This window comes from Syngnathus scovelli, chromosome 4 (assembly GCF_024217435.2).
Source record: "Syngnathus scovelli strain Florida chromosome 4, RoL_Ssco_1.2, whole genome shotgun sequence".
NCBI lineage: Eukaryota > Metazoa > Chordata > Actinopteri > Syngnathiformes > Syngnathidae > Syngnathus > Syngnathus scovelli.
Window position 1 is genome coordinate 17,335,112 of NC_090850.1, and position 17,556 is coordinate 17,352,667.

At 40.8% G+C, this 17,556-nt stretch overlaps 1 protein-coding gene across 5 annotated transcripts in view; it reads left to right on the top strand.

Moving 5' to 3' along the window:
- Positions 1-611: 611 nt before the first annotated feature.
- kif26ba (kinesin family member 26Ba) overlaps positions 612-17,556 on the top strand; it is a 51,908-nt gene continuing 34,963 nt past the window's right edge. For 3 of the 5 annotated variants that reach the window (XM_049719010.2, XM_049719011.2, XM_049719014.2), the window contains exon 1: positions 1,964-3,661. In XM_049719010.2, the coding sequence (XP_049574967.1) occupies positions 3,203-3,661 (459 nt within the window). In that variant the 5' untranslated portion in view covers positions 1,964-3,202. Of the gene's footprint in view, positions 1,127-1,963; positions 3,662-17,556 lie in introns of those variants that run through there. The other 2 variants (XM_049719013.2, XM_049719012.2) reach the window with 2 other exon arrangements.

Here is a 17,556-nt window from a genome sequence, read left to right on the forward strand (position 1 = left end):
ATTGTTTTGTCGTTCTTAATCCTGTGCAGATACAGTAGCTACTGTACTATATTTTGTTATTGTTGTGAAAGGTAATCCTCGTTAAAGACTGAACAAGTTTCTATAAGGTGCAGTAACACAATCCAAACTAAGGGGGGCAGTGTTGAACCGTTATAATACACTACGGTATTCTCTGCGCTCAATTATTATCAATTATTAAAGCAAATGACTTGATACAGGTGCAGAAGAACTGTGGTACGCTAGGGTCAAAACTTTATCCAAAGATTGAACGAAGGCAACAGGACTCTTCTGAAATATGTTTGCGCGTTTTTTCTTGTTTTCCAAAACCTGTTCGAAAATTACCGGGGAAATTGTGGAAAATGAATGGATAGTCAGAATAATCACATGCATTTCCTTTGGGGGGCAGAAGGTGCTTAACTGACCATGTGTATCCACTTTTTGTGACATTTTTCAAATGTGCAATATATGGATCATTAGAACTTGGGAAGCGCATATTCAATATTAGAAAACGTGCTATCCCCAAGGTCGATGAAAGCATCACACGATAGCAGAATTCCCAAATTCATTAGAGCAGCGACGCTCCGCCTCCTCATCCAGATGTGCGGCGCGCCGGCGTCTTGCCAGTGAGCGTCTGCCGTCTACAGAGCGCGGAGCTCCGTACAGTCAACAGGAGGCAGCCGCTCCGAGTACCACCTGGATAAACAGACAAGTGTTCACCGTCGACTGAATCCATGTCGTGACTTTATTCTTGCTTTGCTTTTTATTCTTGTGGACTGCGTCCACAGTGGTGCGTGGTTGTACCTGATGAACCTGGTGCGTAAAAGGATGAGAGAAGCAGACCTGAGAAATATTCAATTACAGATCTTTTGATGGGTTCTCCAAAGGTAACTCAGTGAAACTTTTTTTTTTTTTAGAGAAAATGTGGAATACAAGTGGTTTCCACCTTGGGAGTGACGCGAAGTCGCCTTTACAGTAAGGAGCTCCAAGTGCACTTTGCAGGGGCGTGTTAATTGAAATCGATCCCGCGGTTTTCATCCTCCTCTTCGCCCCTCTGCACACCTTCACCATGACTTCACTATCTGGGTCTAAGGAGAGATCCGCGGCCGGCCGGGGCAGAAAGTACACGGTAAGAAAACATCAGTTTAGTAATTTATTAAAAAAAAAAAAAAATCCAGTTCACGTTAAGGCGTCCCACAGATCCAAAGCAATTTTGAAGACGCAATTTCCTCTCAGTTCTCATTTCGGATTTTATTCAATCCTAAAATTATTAAATACCGTATATGACTGCATGGAAGTGGTTAGCACGTCTTTCTCACAATTCTGAGGTTTGGTTGCATGTTTTATCTGTGCTTGTGTGGGACTTACCTGTACCCCAGCTTCCTCTCACACTAATGAAAGACAAATTTTTGTATGTGTAAATGTAAATTGTACTTATACCTATGATTTACGTATATACTTATATTTATGATTTAACACATTCTGAACACATTTCTGCTTAAAACTCGTTGAGCCAATTGACAGTAAATTCAGTGGCCATGTCCCAAGCAAAAATGTGTACAGGAATTAGGCATGTTGACTTGAAGCAGAGATTCAGGGCAAACTGCCCTTTGCATTCCCTCTATGCATATTATATATAAAGAAAAATGTATATTGAAGACTATAAGTCAGTGGTTCCCAATCACAGGTCCGTGGCCGCATACCAGACCATCGGCCATTTGTTACCGGGCCACACAGATATTTAATTTTTGGGAATTTATGTCAACACCTCCACCGCCATAGGCTATTTTGTTTTCGACCATGAATATACGTCAGCATCCAACCCCTGTGAGACGAATGGTTGCCAAATAACAAAATATTTGCCCTGAACCGGTTCCTGGCAGAAAAAAGGTTGAGGACCACTGCTCTAAAATGTCAACACGTGTCAACGTGAGTGTGAATGGCTGGTTGTCTGTCTTGTGATTGACTGGCGAATAGTCCAGTGTTTTTTTTTTTTTTTTATTTGCCCAAAGTCAGTCACTAGGATAGACTCCACCAGTAAGCGCTACAGGAAATGGATGAATAGATGTTTTCCAATACATTTGTATTTTCTCCATACAACCTATCTCCACCTTTGGTAATACCGTTATTTGCTTCATAATCGGCCAAATGGGGTGCATACATGCAGAATGGCTCCCACGAGACTCTCCAGCTCTATTAGTGTTGTCATTGACTGTCACATGCACTGTCACCATCAGAGCTCTAAATTACTTTAAGCCCCTCCCACTAAATGAGAACTACACACAGTTATCAATTATACAGACAGACAGACATGTGGACACACACACACACACGCACATACGCGCATGAGCGTGTCTAGCACCTAATAACAGTTACAAGATGTTACCCACCCCCCTCTTTTGCAAGCATTCCCTCATGTCAGTCTTTTCAGCTCACTTATTATAGCTCTTATGAGAGATTTTAGGAGCCACCGTACCACCACATCAACACCCCGACTCTTTGTGGCTCATTTGATGTTCCCATTGGTTTGAGGAGTAGTCTCGGTTGAGTATTAATAACACACGTCGATGAGCAGAATCTGGCGTCTTGACTGTTGTGATTTGCAAAAAAAAAAAAAAAAAAGTTTGAAAATGAGTTCTTCAAAGCAAGCACGTTTGCTAAATATACACATCATTAGGAATATTTTCCCACTTTAATGCGTGACAAGAGCTGTATCAATAAATCTCCCTTTATTGAAATAATCTTACTCAGTTTTAGTGTCGCTTTAGTTTGAAGTGGTCCTCTGTAATAAAGGCTGTTTCTAGAATTTCACAGAGTTAATATGACTTTCATAATGGCAGCAGTTTGACACTGGGACATATCAAATAATTATTATATGAACATTTCTAAATCTGAATATAATAATGCAGGTTGACCAGCATTGCAGAATAAATTATGTTTGACCCCAGAGCTTCTACTGTTGATTAAATCTAATGAAATTCTATATTATTATGTGACATTTTGAATTTGGTGAAGCAACATACAAACAATTGCATATGTGCAAACCACCTTCTACCATTCCAATTTAAAAGCAATTAGCCAATGAAACATCATCCATGATGTGACACTAGCAATAGTTAATAATGGTGCCACAAAACATTAACATATATTTAAGTGTTATATTTTTAATCTAAATTATTCTCTCCATGGATTTAGTGAGTCTGAGATGATAAATGCCTCTTCTCCTATGCGCCTACAAGTCAAGTTCTCTCCTGTGTTAAATGTCCCACAGATACCCGACACTTCCCCCACCAAATCAGCTTCCTTTTTCTCTGACACATGGTACCGAAAGGCTTACGAGGAAACCAGCCGGTCCAGCTCTCGTCCCGCGCCTGAGGGCGTTGGCTCCATGCCTAGCTCAACGGGCACCCCTTCTCCTGGCTCGGGGATCTCCTCACCGGGGTCCCTCTCTGGATCGCCAGGGACCATCTCCCCGGGGATTTGCACCGGATCTCCGGGTTCTCTTGGCGGCTCTCCGGGTTTTGGGACGGGCTCCCCGGCCTCGGGCAGTGGAAGTTCCCCTGGGAGTGAACGAGGGATTTGGTGTGAGAACTGCAACACAAGGCTAACAGAGCTGAAAAGACAAGCGTTAAAACTTCTCATCCCGGGACCTTATTCCAGCAAGGTACGTACAGGATGTGTGTTGCATGACTCGCTCCTTCATCAACTGTGACATTTGGACAGAGGCGCTTATTAATTTACTTACCCGTGAAATATTGGGCCTCCCATCATTACCTTGCCTTAGGTGTAGCTCTGTAATGTGGGTTATTGTTCTCATAAATCAAGAGGATGCGCTGATTTATCCAACACTCACTGACCATCTGCACAAGGAGAGGAGACCCAAACGCTGTTTGCTCTCGGATTGAGGTGTTCATCCATCACACACACACAGCGACAAGACGAGTAGGATTTTTGTGCTGAACATCCCTTTTACCTTATTGATCACATCACCTATACAGTAAATCAATTTCTCTTATTGCATGGTGCTTTCCCGTCTTGTGGGATTCAATAAAATAGATTAATTGAGAAAGCAGAGCATTTAGAGTGCATATTAATCCTTAAAGATTTGCTGCTTTTTTCTATTTTCTTTGACAGGTGGTTTAATTATACATATACATGTATTTTTTAATTGTCCTATGGCTAATCTATACAATCGATTTCAAATGCAGCGGTGACGCTCAATAGGAACGCCATGAAGGCTGGGAGTTGATCGATAAAGGGATTAAATTGTAACCTGCACACATTGATCATCATGCATGAAAATCATTTTTCACAATGTCATCTGCACACACTCATTTGCTCATTACAGTTTTTAGCGTGTGAACATTTTACACCATCTGCGCCACAACTTAGACCTCCTTTTACCTTGTTGCTCCTACCGACCAACCACCAAGATATATAAATATATATAAAATCAATTTATTACACAGGTTGCTCATGTACTGTCCACAGAAGAATTGCAATTACACTGAGTTATCGAGTTTCCAATGGCATAATTTATGCCTTTAGGTCTTCCGCTGCAGCTGACTGAATTCCAGTTAGGAATACAGCAGGGTCACACATCAAGCTCGGAGTTAATTGGCAACCTATAAGCATGTTTTCTGCATCATTGTGGGAGCAATAAACTATAGAAACAGGGGGTCAGAGAGGAAGCAGCAGTCAGTAATGAACAGTGTGAGAGCTTGTTAAGACACTGACAGTAGGAAACTGGAAAATAATCAGACCAATGTAAACTGTTGCTGGGAAGACTACCAATTAGAATGTTATTTCTACCGTTGGATTTGAGGGTCTGACTATTATTTTCCTCTCTGTGGTCAAACTTAGTGTTGTAACTGGTTGAGGAAACAAATTAAACACATTTTACATGGGGAGCTTTGCGCTCGTCAAGCCCTCAATAAAGTACATCGGAACAATTTAATGAGATTCAATCCAAATGCTTAATAGCAACTGTAGAATACGCTGCTGCAAACTATGGCTACAGTAATAAACAATGTATTCATCAGGATACCTCTGGCACTGATTATTATTTTATCCCACTGGGAGATTTCATTTTTGTGTGTAGAACACAGTTCAATTGTGATGATATTAAAAGTAGTCCGAATCTAGATTCATTGTCTAAATTTTACTTTAATTGTTCTTAACAAATTCATTGTTTATCGCCCAAATAAGAGAAGTGACGATAGTTTATGAAGAACAACAATCCCAAAGGATATATAATCTCATTGTAGTTCAATATCTGGCTGAATGACCATTTTTTTTCTCCCAGTGAATTAAAGGTTGAAGGTGCTGTGAGTCAAATAAAAGCAAGATTCACATTCTTGGTGAAGCGACGTGACCGGATTATCCTTTTCCTTCACCAAAAATGTCAGTGAAGCAGTTTAGTTTGAGAATGTGTGTGTGTGTGGGGGGGCTCATTTTGTGTTTCTGTTCCCCCAGCATGAGACTTCATGTTATTCCCACAGGATGTTGAGACATACATGACCCCACACTGTTAGAAATGTCTCCCTACACATCGTTGTAGACCCGTCTCTAATTCACGGATATTAATACATTGCGGAATCATGCCTGACACACACATGCATGCACACACATGCCGACGCACTCACAATGGTGCTAATAGTATGCTAATGATGACCTTCAACAGTGTTTCTATTAAATATTTTGCAAATGGTTTGTCTGCTGTATATGTGTATGACTGCTCACTTGGGAAGCATACAAAAGAGAAGTCTGCACACCAATATTGAAATGCCAGGTTTTTATGATGTGAAAAAATTAAACAAAGCTAAATCATTTCTAGACTTTTCATGGTGGAGGAAATTATAGATTGGTCAAAGGAACAGTCGATGTTGGCTCAAAGCCATCAAATTTATGCTAGAAAGGGAAAAAAGTCATGAAAAGCCTACTAGAACATCCAAAATTAATTTTGGCTTCGTGAAAAGCACGTTAAATGCTGGCAGGTGTGTGGTGAACATGAGTTTGAATGTGATTAGTTAATTCTGAAGACAGTCATTTCCCACTTGTCGGTGCTTACTATAAAATAACAAAAATAAAACCATTTTATTTTTAAGAGTTGTACATGTTATAGGTCACGTTAGTGGTGAGAATAATTTATCATGGTCGTGTTATTTCAATATCTCAAAAATATAGCATTTGAGGGGTGTGTAGACTTTTTATAACTTCTGCATACCTTTTAGCTACCTCAAATAAATGTTCATTTGAGTAAATGATGACTTTTAGGGGAACAGCACCCCCTTAAATTCACACAAAACTTCAGAATTGGAACTGCTGCCATCAGGCAACATTTCATCACCAAAGGATTAACTGTGTTTCCATATACCGGCTGTTCATCAACACTTATGGCTCTCTTTTCCTAGATTGCGCACATGGGCGTGGGTGTAAAATCTGGCGCATTTGGGTCAGAACATATTTATATTATTTCCCGTGGAATATGATTTAAAAAAACAACAACAATCTAAACATGATCCACTAGTTTCCCAGATTGAATTAGGAACCATAAAATAGTTTTGCACGATGCAAGGCATTAGAATGCACTTGGAGAGGGATTAAATTGAACAGTGTGTGTTTCACTATTTTGATGCATGACACTTGTGACCGCAGGACTCTGACGCACATCTGGCAGGGGCAGCTGTGCTCACTTAAAGCTTGTGTCCATGCGGTTGTATTGCTGTGTGTCTGTCTGTGTACTCACACACCCCAGTCATAAAAACTCATCTGTGCCTGTGTGTGTGTGCGTTGGAGTTCGGCTCAGGAAAGTGGGTCACTATTTGTGTGTTTTAAAGGGACAGTATCTGTTTCAACTCTTCTAAAAGTCAAAATAAGGTGTGTTTATAAAGCCAACTATATACACTTCCATTTTTGGGATGCCAAAACAAAAGCCGTAATAGGCCATGTTTGGGAATATATTCCCTTCCCTCTCAATAACACTTGAAGATTTACTGACTTTACTGATGACATAGTCGTGACTTTGAATTTTTATGGAAATCTATTTCGCATGCTTGCTCTTACAGTGTTGATTTTAGCAGAAGTATTGATGCATGTCCAAGGATGGGTCATAAGACGCAACACCCTCAACAGATGTGCAAAGTTTTAACACTTTGTGGATGCTTATAAGTATTGATGGACATATTTGATAACTTGTCTAACTAAGATACATATAATGCACATGTAATCACTCTCATGCGGTAAAACAAACAATAGTCCTTCCCGTCACAGTATTCCATAGAGGTTGGATTGTCCTTGAAAGCATTAACCGCTAACCCACACAAATCCTTTTAATAACGATCCAATCAGGAGATGATCTGACCTTGAGCAAAATGTTAGGCAGAGATTTGACTTGTGTAACTGCACTTGTAGATCACTTGCCAGCTCCCAAACACAAGCGAGGTCAAACCACTTGGAGTCCAATCAGCTCAAACAATCCCCGCTATAAACAACCAATATATTGATCATTATTTATCTACTACTCTCTACTCAAACTACGATTGCCCAGCTTTCAGTCATAAAAATGTGCTTCTTCATGCATGCAGGTAGTGAGCTTCCCTGTAATCAGTAAATCCCCAAAGACTATAGAGGTAAGCCTAGCGTAACCACGGCAGCTGGTGTTGCCACGGCAGCGACGTGTGACAGATGTGAGCCGCATACATATCTCCATCAGCATCAATGGCCTTCCCATAGGGTTGGGGAGAGACAGGAAGGAAATACTGTATATCACTTTCATGTGTATTGTGTGTGTGTGTGTGTGTGTGTGTGTGTGTGTGTGAGTGTGTGAGACAATGATAGCAAAACTGAGCATGCCCTCTTGATGCCTTCAGGTGTGAAAGGCATTACCATATAGAGCAAGATGGTGAGTGGATGGACCTCTGAGAAGCGGGGTTTGCTTAATTGAAGAGAATTGAAGCATGTCTTTTGTGTGTGTGTGTGTGTGTTTTGTCAGCTATGCATTTTGACCAATGCTTGCAATTGAATCTAATTTTGGGTGTGTTTATGGTAGAGTAGTACTCCTATTTTAACCTCTTTGGCAACGTTTTTTTGTCATTATGGTAGTAAATGTACGCAAACAGGAAATACTGAACAAACTCAGTGAGGTGGGGAAAGAAGTCCAAAGAAGAAAACATTTATGTTTACTGTATTTAGTTTATTTTCAGCATTTTAAGGCACTTGAAGATGACATGTTCAAAGGCATATTATTTTAAAATGTAAACTTCATGTAACATATTTAAGAAATGCTTCAAAGTGTAATGCGAAAATAACCAGTTGAAATATACGATTATACAAACATATGTTTTTGATCATTGTAGAGGGCACGACTGTGGGCGAAGTCTTTAGCCCATATAACGCACAATCAAGGGTTTGAATTTTGTGTGTGCGTGTGTATGTGTATGATTTCCATGGGAACAAGGCATGTTTAAGAGTGACAACATAAGAAATGTGGCAGTACTTGTTTGAACTTAAAATGAACAAACGATGCCTTCATATTTTTTTGTTGAGTATAGAAACAACATTGGAGATCTGAGATCATGCTAAATTGCTGTGTAATGTCGTGTCATAGCTTTTAATGCCGCTACGTTCCCGACAAAGTAACAACTTTAAATGCCAAAACCCCCCCAATCCTAATCGACTTGAAGCTCATCTTTTCCCAGACAGTTTCAAACGAACAAGATAACGTCTCGCGAGCAGTGAGACTTCAGATAAGAGCAAGCGTTTCCCCTCTCCTCAACTTATCGAAACCACGCATCTCATTTTGCTGAGCTCCTTTGGGATGAAGTGGAACCATCAGCTTAAAACCTCAAAAGAACAAAAGTCTTTCATTCCACGGGACACCTCACTTTGTTAGCACGGCTTTGGAAAATTATCCGTGTGCAATATGCAAGATATAAATCCATCCATTGTGATACTGTGCTGAAATATTAATTGTGTGCATAAACCACCCACACCCACAATGATGTTCACCTTGCTGGAAAATAGCCTACTTGTAATATTAATTATTCATATGATTCTCTAATAAATTCTTAAAACGATACCATTATTATTGTTCAAGCATTGACCCGGAGCAGACGGCTAATTGGTCTAATTACACCATAAATGCCAAAAAGCAGGCTGCCTCAGAAGAAACAAGCTGCTTTTGCAGGCGGTTTGCAATTCACTCATTTAATTTGTTAATATGGAGAAAATAAAAATCTAACAAAACTCGATGACCCAAAAGAAAAAAAACTATTCAGAAAGAGGATACAGACTATTTGTTGATAGAATCCTTTGTCACACCACAACAGTCTACCCCAAGGATGGATAAGGAGTGCGGTGTGTTTGCTTTTTTTGACCCTGGTAAATAAAGAGAACTATTCTTGCCTGACTGGTCTGATAAAGAAGCGGTAAAGAAGCACTGAGTGGGCCAAGGCTCCTCTTGTGCTCCCATGGCCTCAATTCCAGCTTCATTCTCATTTTTCTGTCAATCAATTTTCTCTCCGTTGAAGAAGCTAATGAAGCAACATGCAAGTGCAAGTTCACTTATGAAATGAACATTTATCACATTTATAATAATCCCGCCTACTCACAGACAAAAGCCACGGAAAGCTAAGATTGGATGAAAATGCACTCCGGTGGATTTCATTAACAACAACAACACACTGCCGTACACTGCAGAGTGGTAGTTAAAGCACCTGATGCCTTGACGTCCATCGCTACCATGGCAACTGCCTCTCCATCATACAGTCGTCAAGCATCAGTCGCCTGGCCGTATTTTCACACTACCTGTATGTGTGATACATGAATTGAGATATCGCCGTTACTACATCTGTGCATAACGCCTATCATCTTCCTGGCCAGCCATCAAATCTGACATTTTTTTTTGGCATTGCGCTTACTTGTGCTTTTAAGTCTGAAGATTCCAGCAGCAGAGCCAATATGAGAAATTGTAGCTGGCCAAATGTTTCTTTAGTATAATGTGCCAGCTCCTACCCTCCGACTGTGAAGTCTCACTCACTGATGGGTTTATTTGAAGACCCGCTAACTGCGCTTCAAACACGAGTCAGAAGGCTGCCATCCAAGCTCACATAGACTCACTGTCACAGGCTGTCAAAGAGAAGACATTCATCTTCAACTCATCACGCCAGGTGTCGTGGCGAGGTGTGAGGGAAAAGTTATATATACTGAATGTGAGTGTGTTCTTTGAGTTAATGGACATTTAGTTTTTAAGTCAATTCCCGGATAAGTATGTTTTTCAGATAGAGTAGTATTTAAAGTATACCACATAATATTTGTAGTCGTGTTCATATGAATGCTGTAAAGAGTACAACGAGTATATACAGACTGAAATAAGAGATTGTGGGCCCTATGTTTTTCTGCAAACTAACTGTTTCTTTTGGCATTTGAGTAGAGGGTCGCACAGGTCGCGCCACACACACACAAGTTGTGGATTCATTTACAACTGGGGTTTTCCACATGTGGCTGGATTAATTTACATCGGTCTGTGATTGATCTTGAAAACGTCTGAGACAGCAGTAAAGATTGCATTACACTAAATCAGTTTTTTGTGTAAATCTAATGTGTCTGTCTGTATTGACTTCATTACAGATCCTCTTTAATATCAGATCAACAAACATAGCAGCAAAAACACTATTAAGCTCTAAGATCAGATTTCCAAAGAGAATTATCAGTTCAGTCTCCCTTTCTCACTGTCATAGATGCATTAATTTAACAATGTGTTTTTTGTTGTGGTTCCATTGCATCTTTTTTAATATTACACAATGTTGCACAGAGGCAACATTTGGTACATCTGCACAAATTTAATTGACAAAAAATACTGGAATTAATTTTCTGTCTGATGCAAAGCATTTCTATACCACTGCAAAAACAAAACCCACAAAAGTAAACATTGCAAAATTAATATCAAAATTAAAAGTGAGCATTTTAGCACAATTTAGCATCATGTACTTTCTTTGAATATCTATCTTTCATCTGTGCAAAGCGACATAAATAATATCCTCATGCCATTCATCCTCACACCTTATCAGGAACAAGGAAATAAAGAGGACAAATGAAAGAAAGTACAAAAGATAAAGCTCAGCAAGATAGAGTGCGTGTGCGTATGTGCGTCAATGTGTGTGCGCGGAGTAAAGAGAATTAAATTGGTTTGTTCCTCGCATGCGCCTCAGTCAGACACCGAATAGCCTCAAGCAGTTCAACTTTCCAATTACCTCGAGCAGATGGAGCCCGTGTGACTCCATTTAAAAGCTCTGAAATTATTGTTGTTGTTTACCGTTATCTGCTATTGACTGTACATCGGGGGATCGAGTTATGCAGCCCTATGTATCCCTCTCATGTACTCTTCCTAACTCACTCGACATCATCCTGGACATCCAATCAAATGCGCCACGCCGGATCTTCCCGCACAGCAGGAGACGAACAGCTGTTTTAATATGCTCAAGACCCGTGGGTCGAATTTGCCAGCCGTATGGAATTATAAAGCTATCTGCGCCCGATGGGTTTTGTTTTATGTTATGTAGAAATTATTTTTAGATGCTTGGCGGGATGTCAGTTCCACCGAATCACCAGAATTCTTAACAATTAGTTCTAATTCTTATTTCCGTATGATGTTAGTGTAAATCCGAGTATGATATCTCGGTGAGTGTCGAGCAATCCCTCGTGGAGTTGAACTAACGTTGGTACACAGTGGTTGCTTTCAGGAGGTCCCGTGAATGAATGGGACTGTGTGAACATGACGCCTGAAGGCAAACTCACTTGGCGCTGACTCGGACCGTTTGGAAGGCATTTTAGTTAAAGAGGCTCTTAAGATGGTCCAAGTGCACACTCAGTACGTTTATTTAGTGTTTTACGAACCATTTTGCACACACTTATTGGCTTCCCATCTTACCTTAGAGCTATTCAGCGTTTTTTTTTTTGTTTGGGCCATTTTAAGTGCACAGAGGTGTGAATGACTTAATGCAATCTTCAGGTTGCTTCTCAAATTATGAAAGCCTCACTTGCCTTTTAGCCAGAATACAGAGGCTTGAAGCACTTATGCCAAATGTAAGCTAGAGTTGTCAGGCAGATCGACCTCTTGAGCATCCCTCACTAACCTTGGGATGGAAGGATAGTGGAAGGAGGAACATATGGATGGGAGCAAGAGTGCTAGGGGAGGAGAGTGCGACTGTGTTCGGGTTTGGGACATGGCAAGATGGATTACCTGAGTCGACAAACTATACATCAATGTCAGAGACACTTGAGAGAGAGAGAGAGAGAGAGAGAGAGAGAGAGAGAGAGAGAGAGAGAGAGAGAGAGAGAGAGAGAGAGAGAGAGAGAGAGAGAGAGAGAGAGAGAGAGAGAGAGAGAGAGAATCCATTCTACAATCTGTGACCACTCCCACAGCCCTCCCACCATTGGCCTGTCTTAGTCTGCAAAATGACCAACATTTGGTCTAATCCGCTTGGGCACAAAGTTACGTCGCGTGCCGTGCAGGATTTATGCCGCTCATAAACATAAAGCATTATGTGGTCAAAACAGTCAGAAACAAAGATGGAGAGTGACACCGAGTTCCGTTCATTTGAAGCTTGGGCACAGGCATAAAGAGTTGCTTTTTGTCTACACTGTTTGTACTATGTGTCCTCTCTGCATCCATTGCAGCCTGGTCATCCTAGAAGAGGGACCCTCCCATCTGTGGTCTCTTCTCAAGGTTTCTCATTTCCCCTAGCTGGAGTTTTGAGTTTTTCCTTGCCCTCTTGGGAGTTTAAGATCAGGGGGTGTTTGAGAATATCTTTCGTTCTTCACATGTCCTGAGTGTTGTTGTTAGTCACCTAAATGTTGAACAGAGGCTGTGATTTACCGAAGTCAAATTCCTTGTTTGGCACGCTCAAACATGGCGAATAAAAAACTCTTGAATCTTGAATCTTGAACTCTTGCTATATGGCGCATCTGTTTTTAGTATTTTGTACCCACTTAGAAAGTTTATCAACCCACTACAAACACTCACTGGTCAAGTTGTCCTATTTTTGCTATCCCATGTGAATGTGCTCACAGTACAAAACCCAGTTTTTGTGGCGAGCGCTTCACCCGGGTTAATCCGTAGTAGCGTTGACCCAAGCAATTAATTATGGCTGTGAAGCGCTGCATGAAAGTAGACTCCGACAAGCCGAAGCTTGTCATCAGCATCATTGTCGGGAAGGCTGTTCAAAGACACATTTCAAGGCTGCGACCATCTTGGATGATGCATCCAAATCTGACTGAGGGATGACTTGCGTGGATTACAAGGAAGCGCAGGCAGCCTTCATAATTCAACGGCTGCTGCGTGTGTGTTTTTGAGGACGTTGATGCATTGTAGAAAACACTTGCAGTGATTTATAGCAGGCCGTTAACATCGCCCAAGTCTGGATTCAGATCAAACACGGGAGCAGTCCGTCGAAGGTCTGCCATGCTGCCTTCTGGAGGTTTGGTCACAGTCAATGAGCAAACTGTAATTAGGTTCACGCAGCTCTTTAGTTAAGATTGTGTTTGAAGACATGTTATGATGACAAAAATTACTTATTCCCAAATGACCGTTTGGGGAACGCTCTGAGGCACGCACACATGAAAACGTGAAGATCCAAACACAGCAGAAATCCCAAGTGAACAACAATGCAGCGGGTTATTAACATTCCCCTGCAGCTACTTAGGTGGGCATGCTAATTAATTTTCACATCGCCATGGCAATGCAGACATTACTCCATCTTTTTCTTTGTTGCAGCGTGTCAACATTACAAGAATGTAGGTTTCTTTTTTTTGCATTTTGGCGCTATAATTTTATTTTCACATTTAAGAGGGATGAATAATTTCAATTTACATTTCACTCAAATACCTTTCTTATGTAATCACAGTGTCAAACTGTCCAGCCGGTGGCATTTTCCAATGATAGCAAAGAAAACCAAATGAATAATTTTTTGTGAAGTAGCATACAATAAGCTAAAAGTGTTTCCAGCAATGTCAAATTTGACCTTGATTTCAAACAGTCATTTTTCTTTTTAAAAAGGCTGTATCAATGATTTGTACTGATGAATACCTCTCGGACAGTGTCAATCAAAACAGAACGTATGAAAGTACTTAGAAAGGATGTTTTTTTTTTCAGTGAGATGTCTATAATTTCCTAAGAAAGTACTGTAGTATCAAAGCGTTCCAAATCTGCTTGGATGCTGATCATTGCAGCTTGTGGCAAAATTGTTATTCTTAGAATTAGCCCTGTCTGTTGGCCAAGAGAATTTGCTATGGTTCTGTATGCTTTCTACCATCCATCCCTCCGTCAGTCCATCCATCCATCCATCTCCTAAAGCACCTGACTTCATTAGGACCTCAAATGACCTCAGGTAACCACTATACAACTTAAATTTAAAAAATGTTTTGAATTAGTAGATATTTTTGTCATCATTCTTGCTGATTGGCTGAGAATGACATTTACCTTAGAGTGGGTCGGTAAAACGCACAATTAATAATAATTGCCTGATACAAGCACACACAATAAAAACAAACAGCATCTTGAAAATTCTTGTGCATGTATGTGGTTGCCGTGCCTGAAACCATTTATAACATATATCATTGACCTTGATTCGGCACTGAACTATCCACTCAGTCCTTAACTCATAAACACACTGTCACCCTCCATCATGATATCATATGATCAATGGCGTTCTTGCTTGGAATTTATAGCATTTTCACACTCTCTTAACTGTTTCCATTTCTACTCCTTGCTCATCCCTTTATCATGGCTTCACACTCCCGCCTGCTGCCTTGCATGCATGTGCATGTGTGTGTGTACTGTGAAGTGCAGGAAACCGTCTGTGTCTCTTCTGCATGATTTCACCCATCCCAGACCTGCTGGGGAATACGGCTTCATGTGTGTATAGCAGCCAGCGCATGAAAGTGAGTAGGGAGCTAAATGAGTATTGGAGAGCTTTGTCTTTCTTGCTCGCTCAACTGGAACTGATTATATTGTGTTGCAGACACACTTCCATGCTATTTGCTTCATAAATTAGAATTTTTGTCAGTCTTCCTTTTTTTACAATGAGAAGTAAAAGGGGCACAAAGATCGAGTGTTTTTAGCACAATTTTGGGGCAAAACAAATACAAAAAGCAAAATATTAGTTTTAATCATTTAACGCTCGCTCAACTGAGGTCTCGTGAGATCCTACCTGAAGTCATCATATTACCTCAACATCCCACTGGAGAAATAAATTGTGGTCCATTTTACCCTGCTAAAGGCTGTCGGTCAGTATATGGGTTGAGTATTTGATTGACAAGTCCATGTACTGCAACTACTGAGTGTACCTTCAGTGTGCACACATGCGGAAAACATACTGAGGGTGTAACACGAGTGACTTGACATCTCCCATCAAATCTCAGTATCCCTTTGTGCCAAGTCTGCATGGGCACGCACGAACATTCACACACCAGTCAACCAGGTCAATGTTCCGTCTGCCGTTTCGGCCTCACAGCATTTTTTCTGTCACTCCCTCACGTCCTGCACACGTCGTGTTTGTCTGCCCTTGTCGGAGGAAATGAATCAGGCGCACATCGACTATCTAGTGCTGAGACTGATGCAGTCACCCTCCGAATACTGATGAACTCAAAGACTGACGATGATATGCGGGGAACAGGCAGCACGCTCCTTGTCAAGATTACTGTTCCTGAGCCACCACTGTGTTAATATGTCTAATAAGGCTGACAATCATGTTTTGAAAGCATTTTGGCACTGTTATAGGAAAATAAAATTGCCCATGTCGTCCCATCAAATTACTTTTTTTCAAATTGAGCTGAAGCTTGTCTGCCAACATAACAACATGATACTGGGCTGATTATGGTGTTTGGACCAGCGGAAAGCAGGCAATTCTATAAAGTTACCGCTGTTTGTACAGATAAGTGACTAAACAGGTTTGGAGTGGAAAACAGAAATGTAGAAGCACACAAGAGAGGAAAATAAAATGTTTGTGAACAGCACACATTAAAATGCTTCCCACTCTAGACCGATCCTCCCCCCCCAGCCAATCACACACACCCAAACCCACAGCTCTCATTTTCTTTCTATACTGAGGAAGCTTGGCTACTGCCCCAATTTTTATAATTTGGTCAAATAAAACCCTCATCTCAAGCATTGAACACCATGTCCAATTTATTGCTTCTTCAGTGTGAAAGATTAATTGCTCCAAAAACATGCATTGATGGAATACTATAAAATTGACAAATCGAATATGCAGATATTTGATGTGCTTTGTTTGGTTTATCATATCTAGCACATCCACACACAGATTATTGAGTTTACAGTGAGAAGACATGACATGCATTCATGTCACGGGCAATTCTGCAAACAGTCTGCACTAGTCAGCTTAAGATGTCACATGTGTGTGTGGTGTGTCATGCCAGTCAGGATTATGCACTGATCGGATATTTGGGAAGAGTACACCTGGGGGATGACAATCGGGGTTAATGTGTTTAAATTTCCTTTTGCACTTCAAGCAGGTTATCTACCTTGTCATAAAATAGTACAAACAACACAAAATACTCAAATGTCCAAATGTCAAATTCTAAGAAACACACACACAAGTTACTTTAAAGCAGCCAAACATTTCTTACCAGCTGCCCATGTGGCTTGTGTCTTTGATTGAACAAACATTTCCAAACGGTTCTACCCCTTTAAATGGTTGACCTGTCTGTCACTAATTGAGTCCCACCAGAAACATGTAGAAGAGGAAATGTTCCCCAGTTAACTGAAACCTAACCCAACATTATTCTGAATTGAACCAAAATTTCTAAACATGCATGTTTGGACACTTGCCTGCTTGTATGTCAATGTTTAAAGCAGATTTTTTTTGTCAGTTTGTCCAAGTAACAAGGTAGTTTTTATTCCATCGAGTGTGTGTGTGTGTGTGTGTGTGTGTGTGTGTGTGTGTGTGTGCGTGTGCGTGTGTGTGTGTATACGCACAAGGCCACATTTCATCTGATGTAAAAGAGCTGCCTGTGTCAACAAACCACAGGTACACACACACATACACGTACACTCACGTACACACACGTACACACACAAGCACACACACACACAGTAGATTCATTGAACGAGAAAGTGTACACTATGAGACTTTTATATTTTATTAGAAAGATGCCCGCTTGTCCGTATGTCAGACATTGACACGTTTGCCGTGCCAAAAGGCCACCAAGACTCACATCCACCACATAAACAGTTCCAGTATAAAACCCACATTTGGATCCGAAAGGTCTTGAGTGAATGGTTGTTTGTCGAGATGTGTCCTGTGATTGGCTGGCGAGTGGCGACTACAAAATAAACTGATGGATGGGTGTAGCCCTTTAAGCATAATCGATTATTTTTCTCCGTTTGAGCCAGTAGGTTCAATTCCGAATTGTTAGCTGGACAAAGTCTTTGAGGGACCACAATATTCCAAGTGCCCTAAAGTGGGTTTAATGGTCACCATTAGTCAGGACTGCTGAGGCTTTTCATCACCTCCAGTCGATATAATATGTCTGAATTCA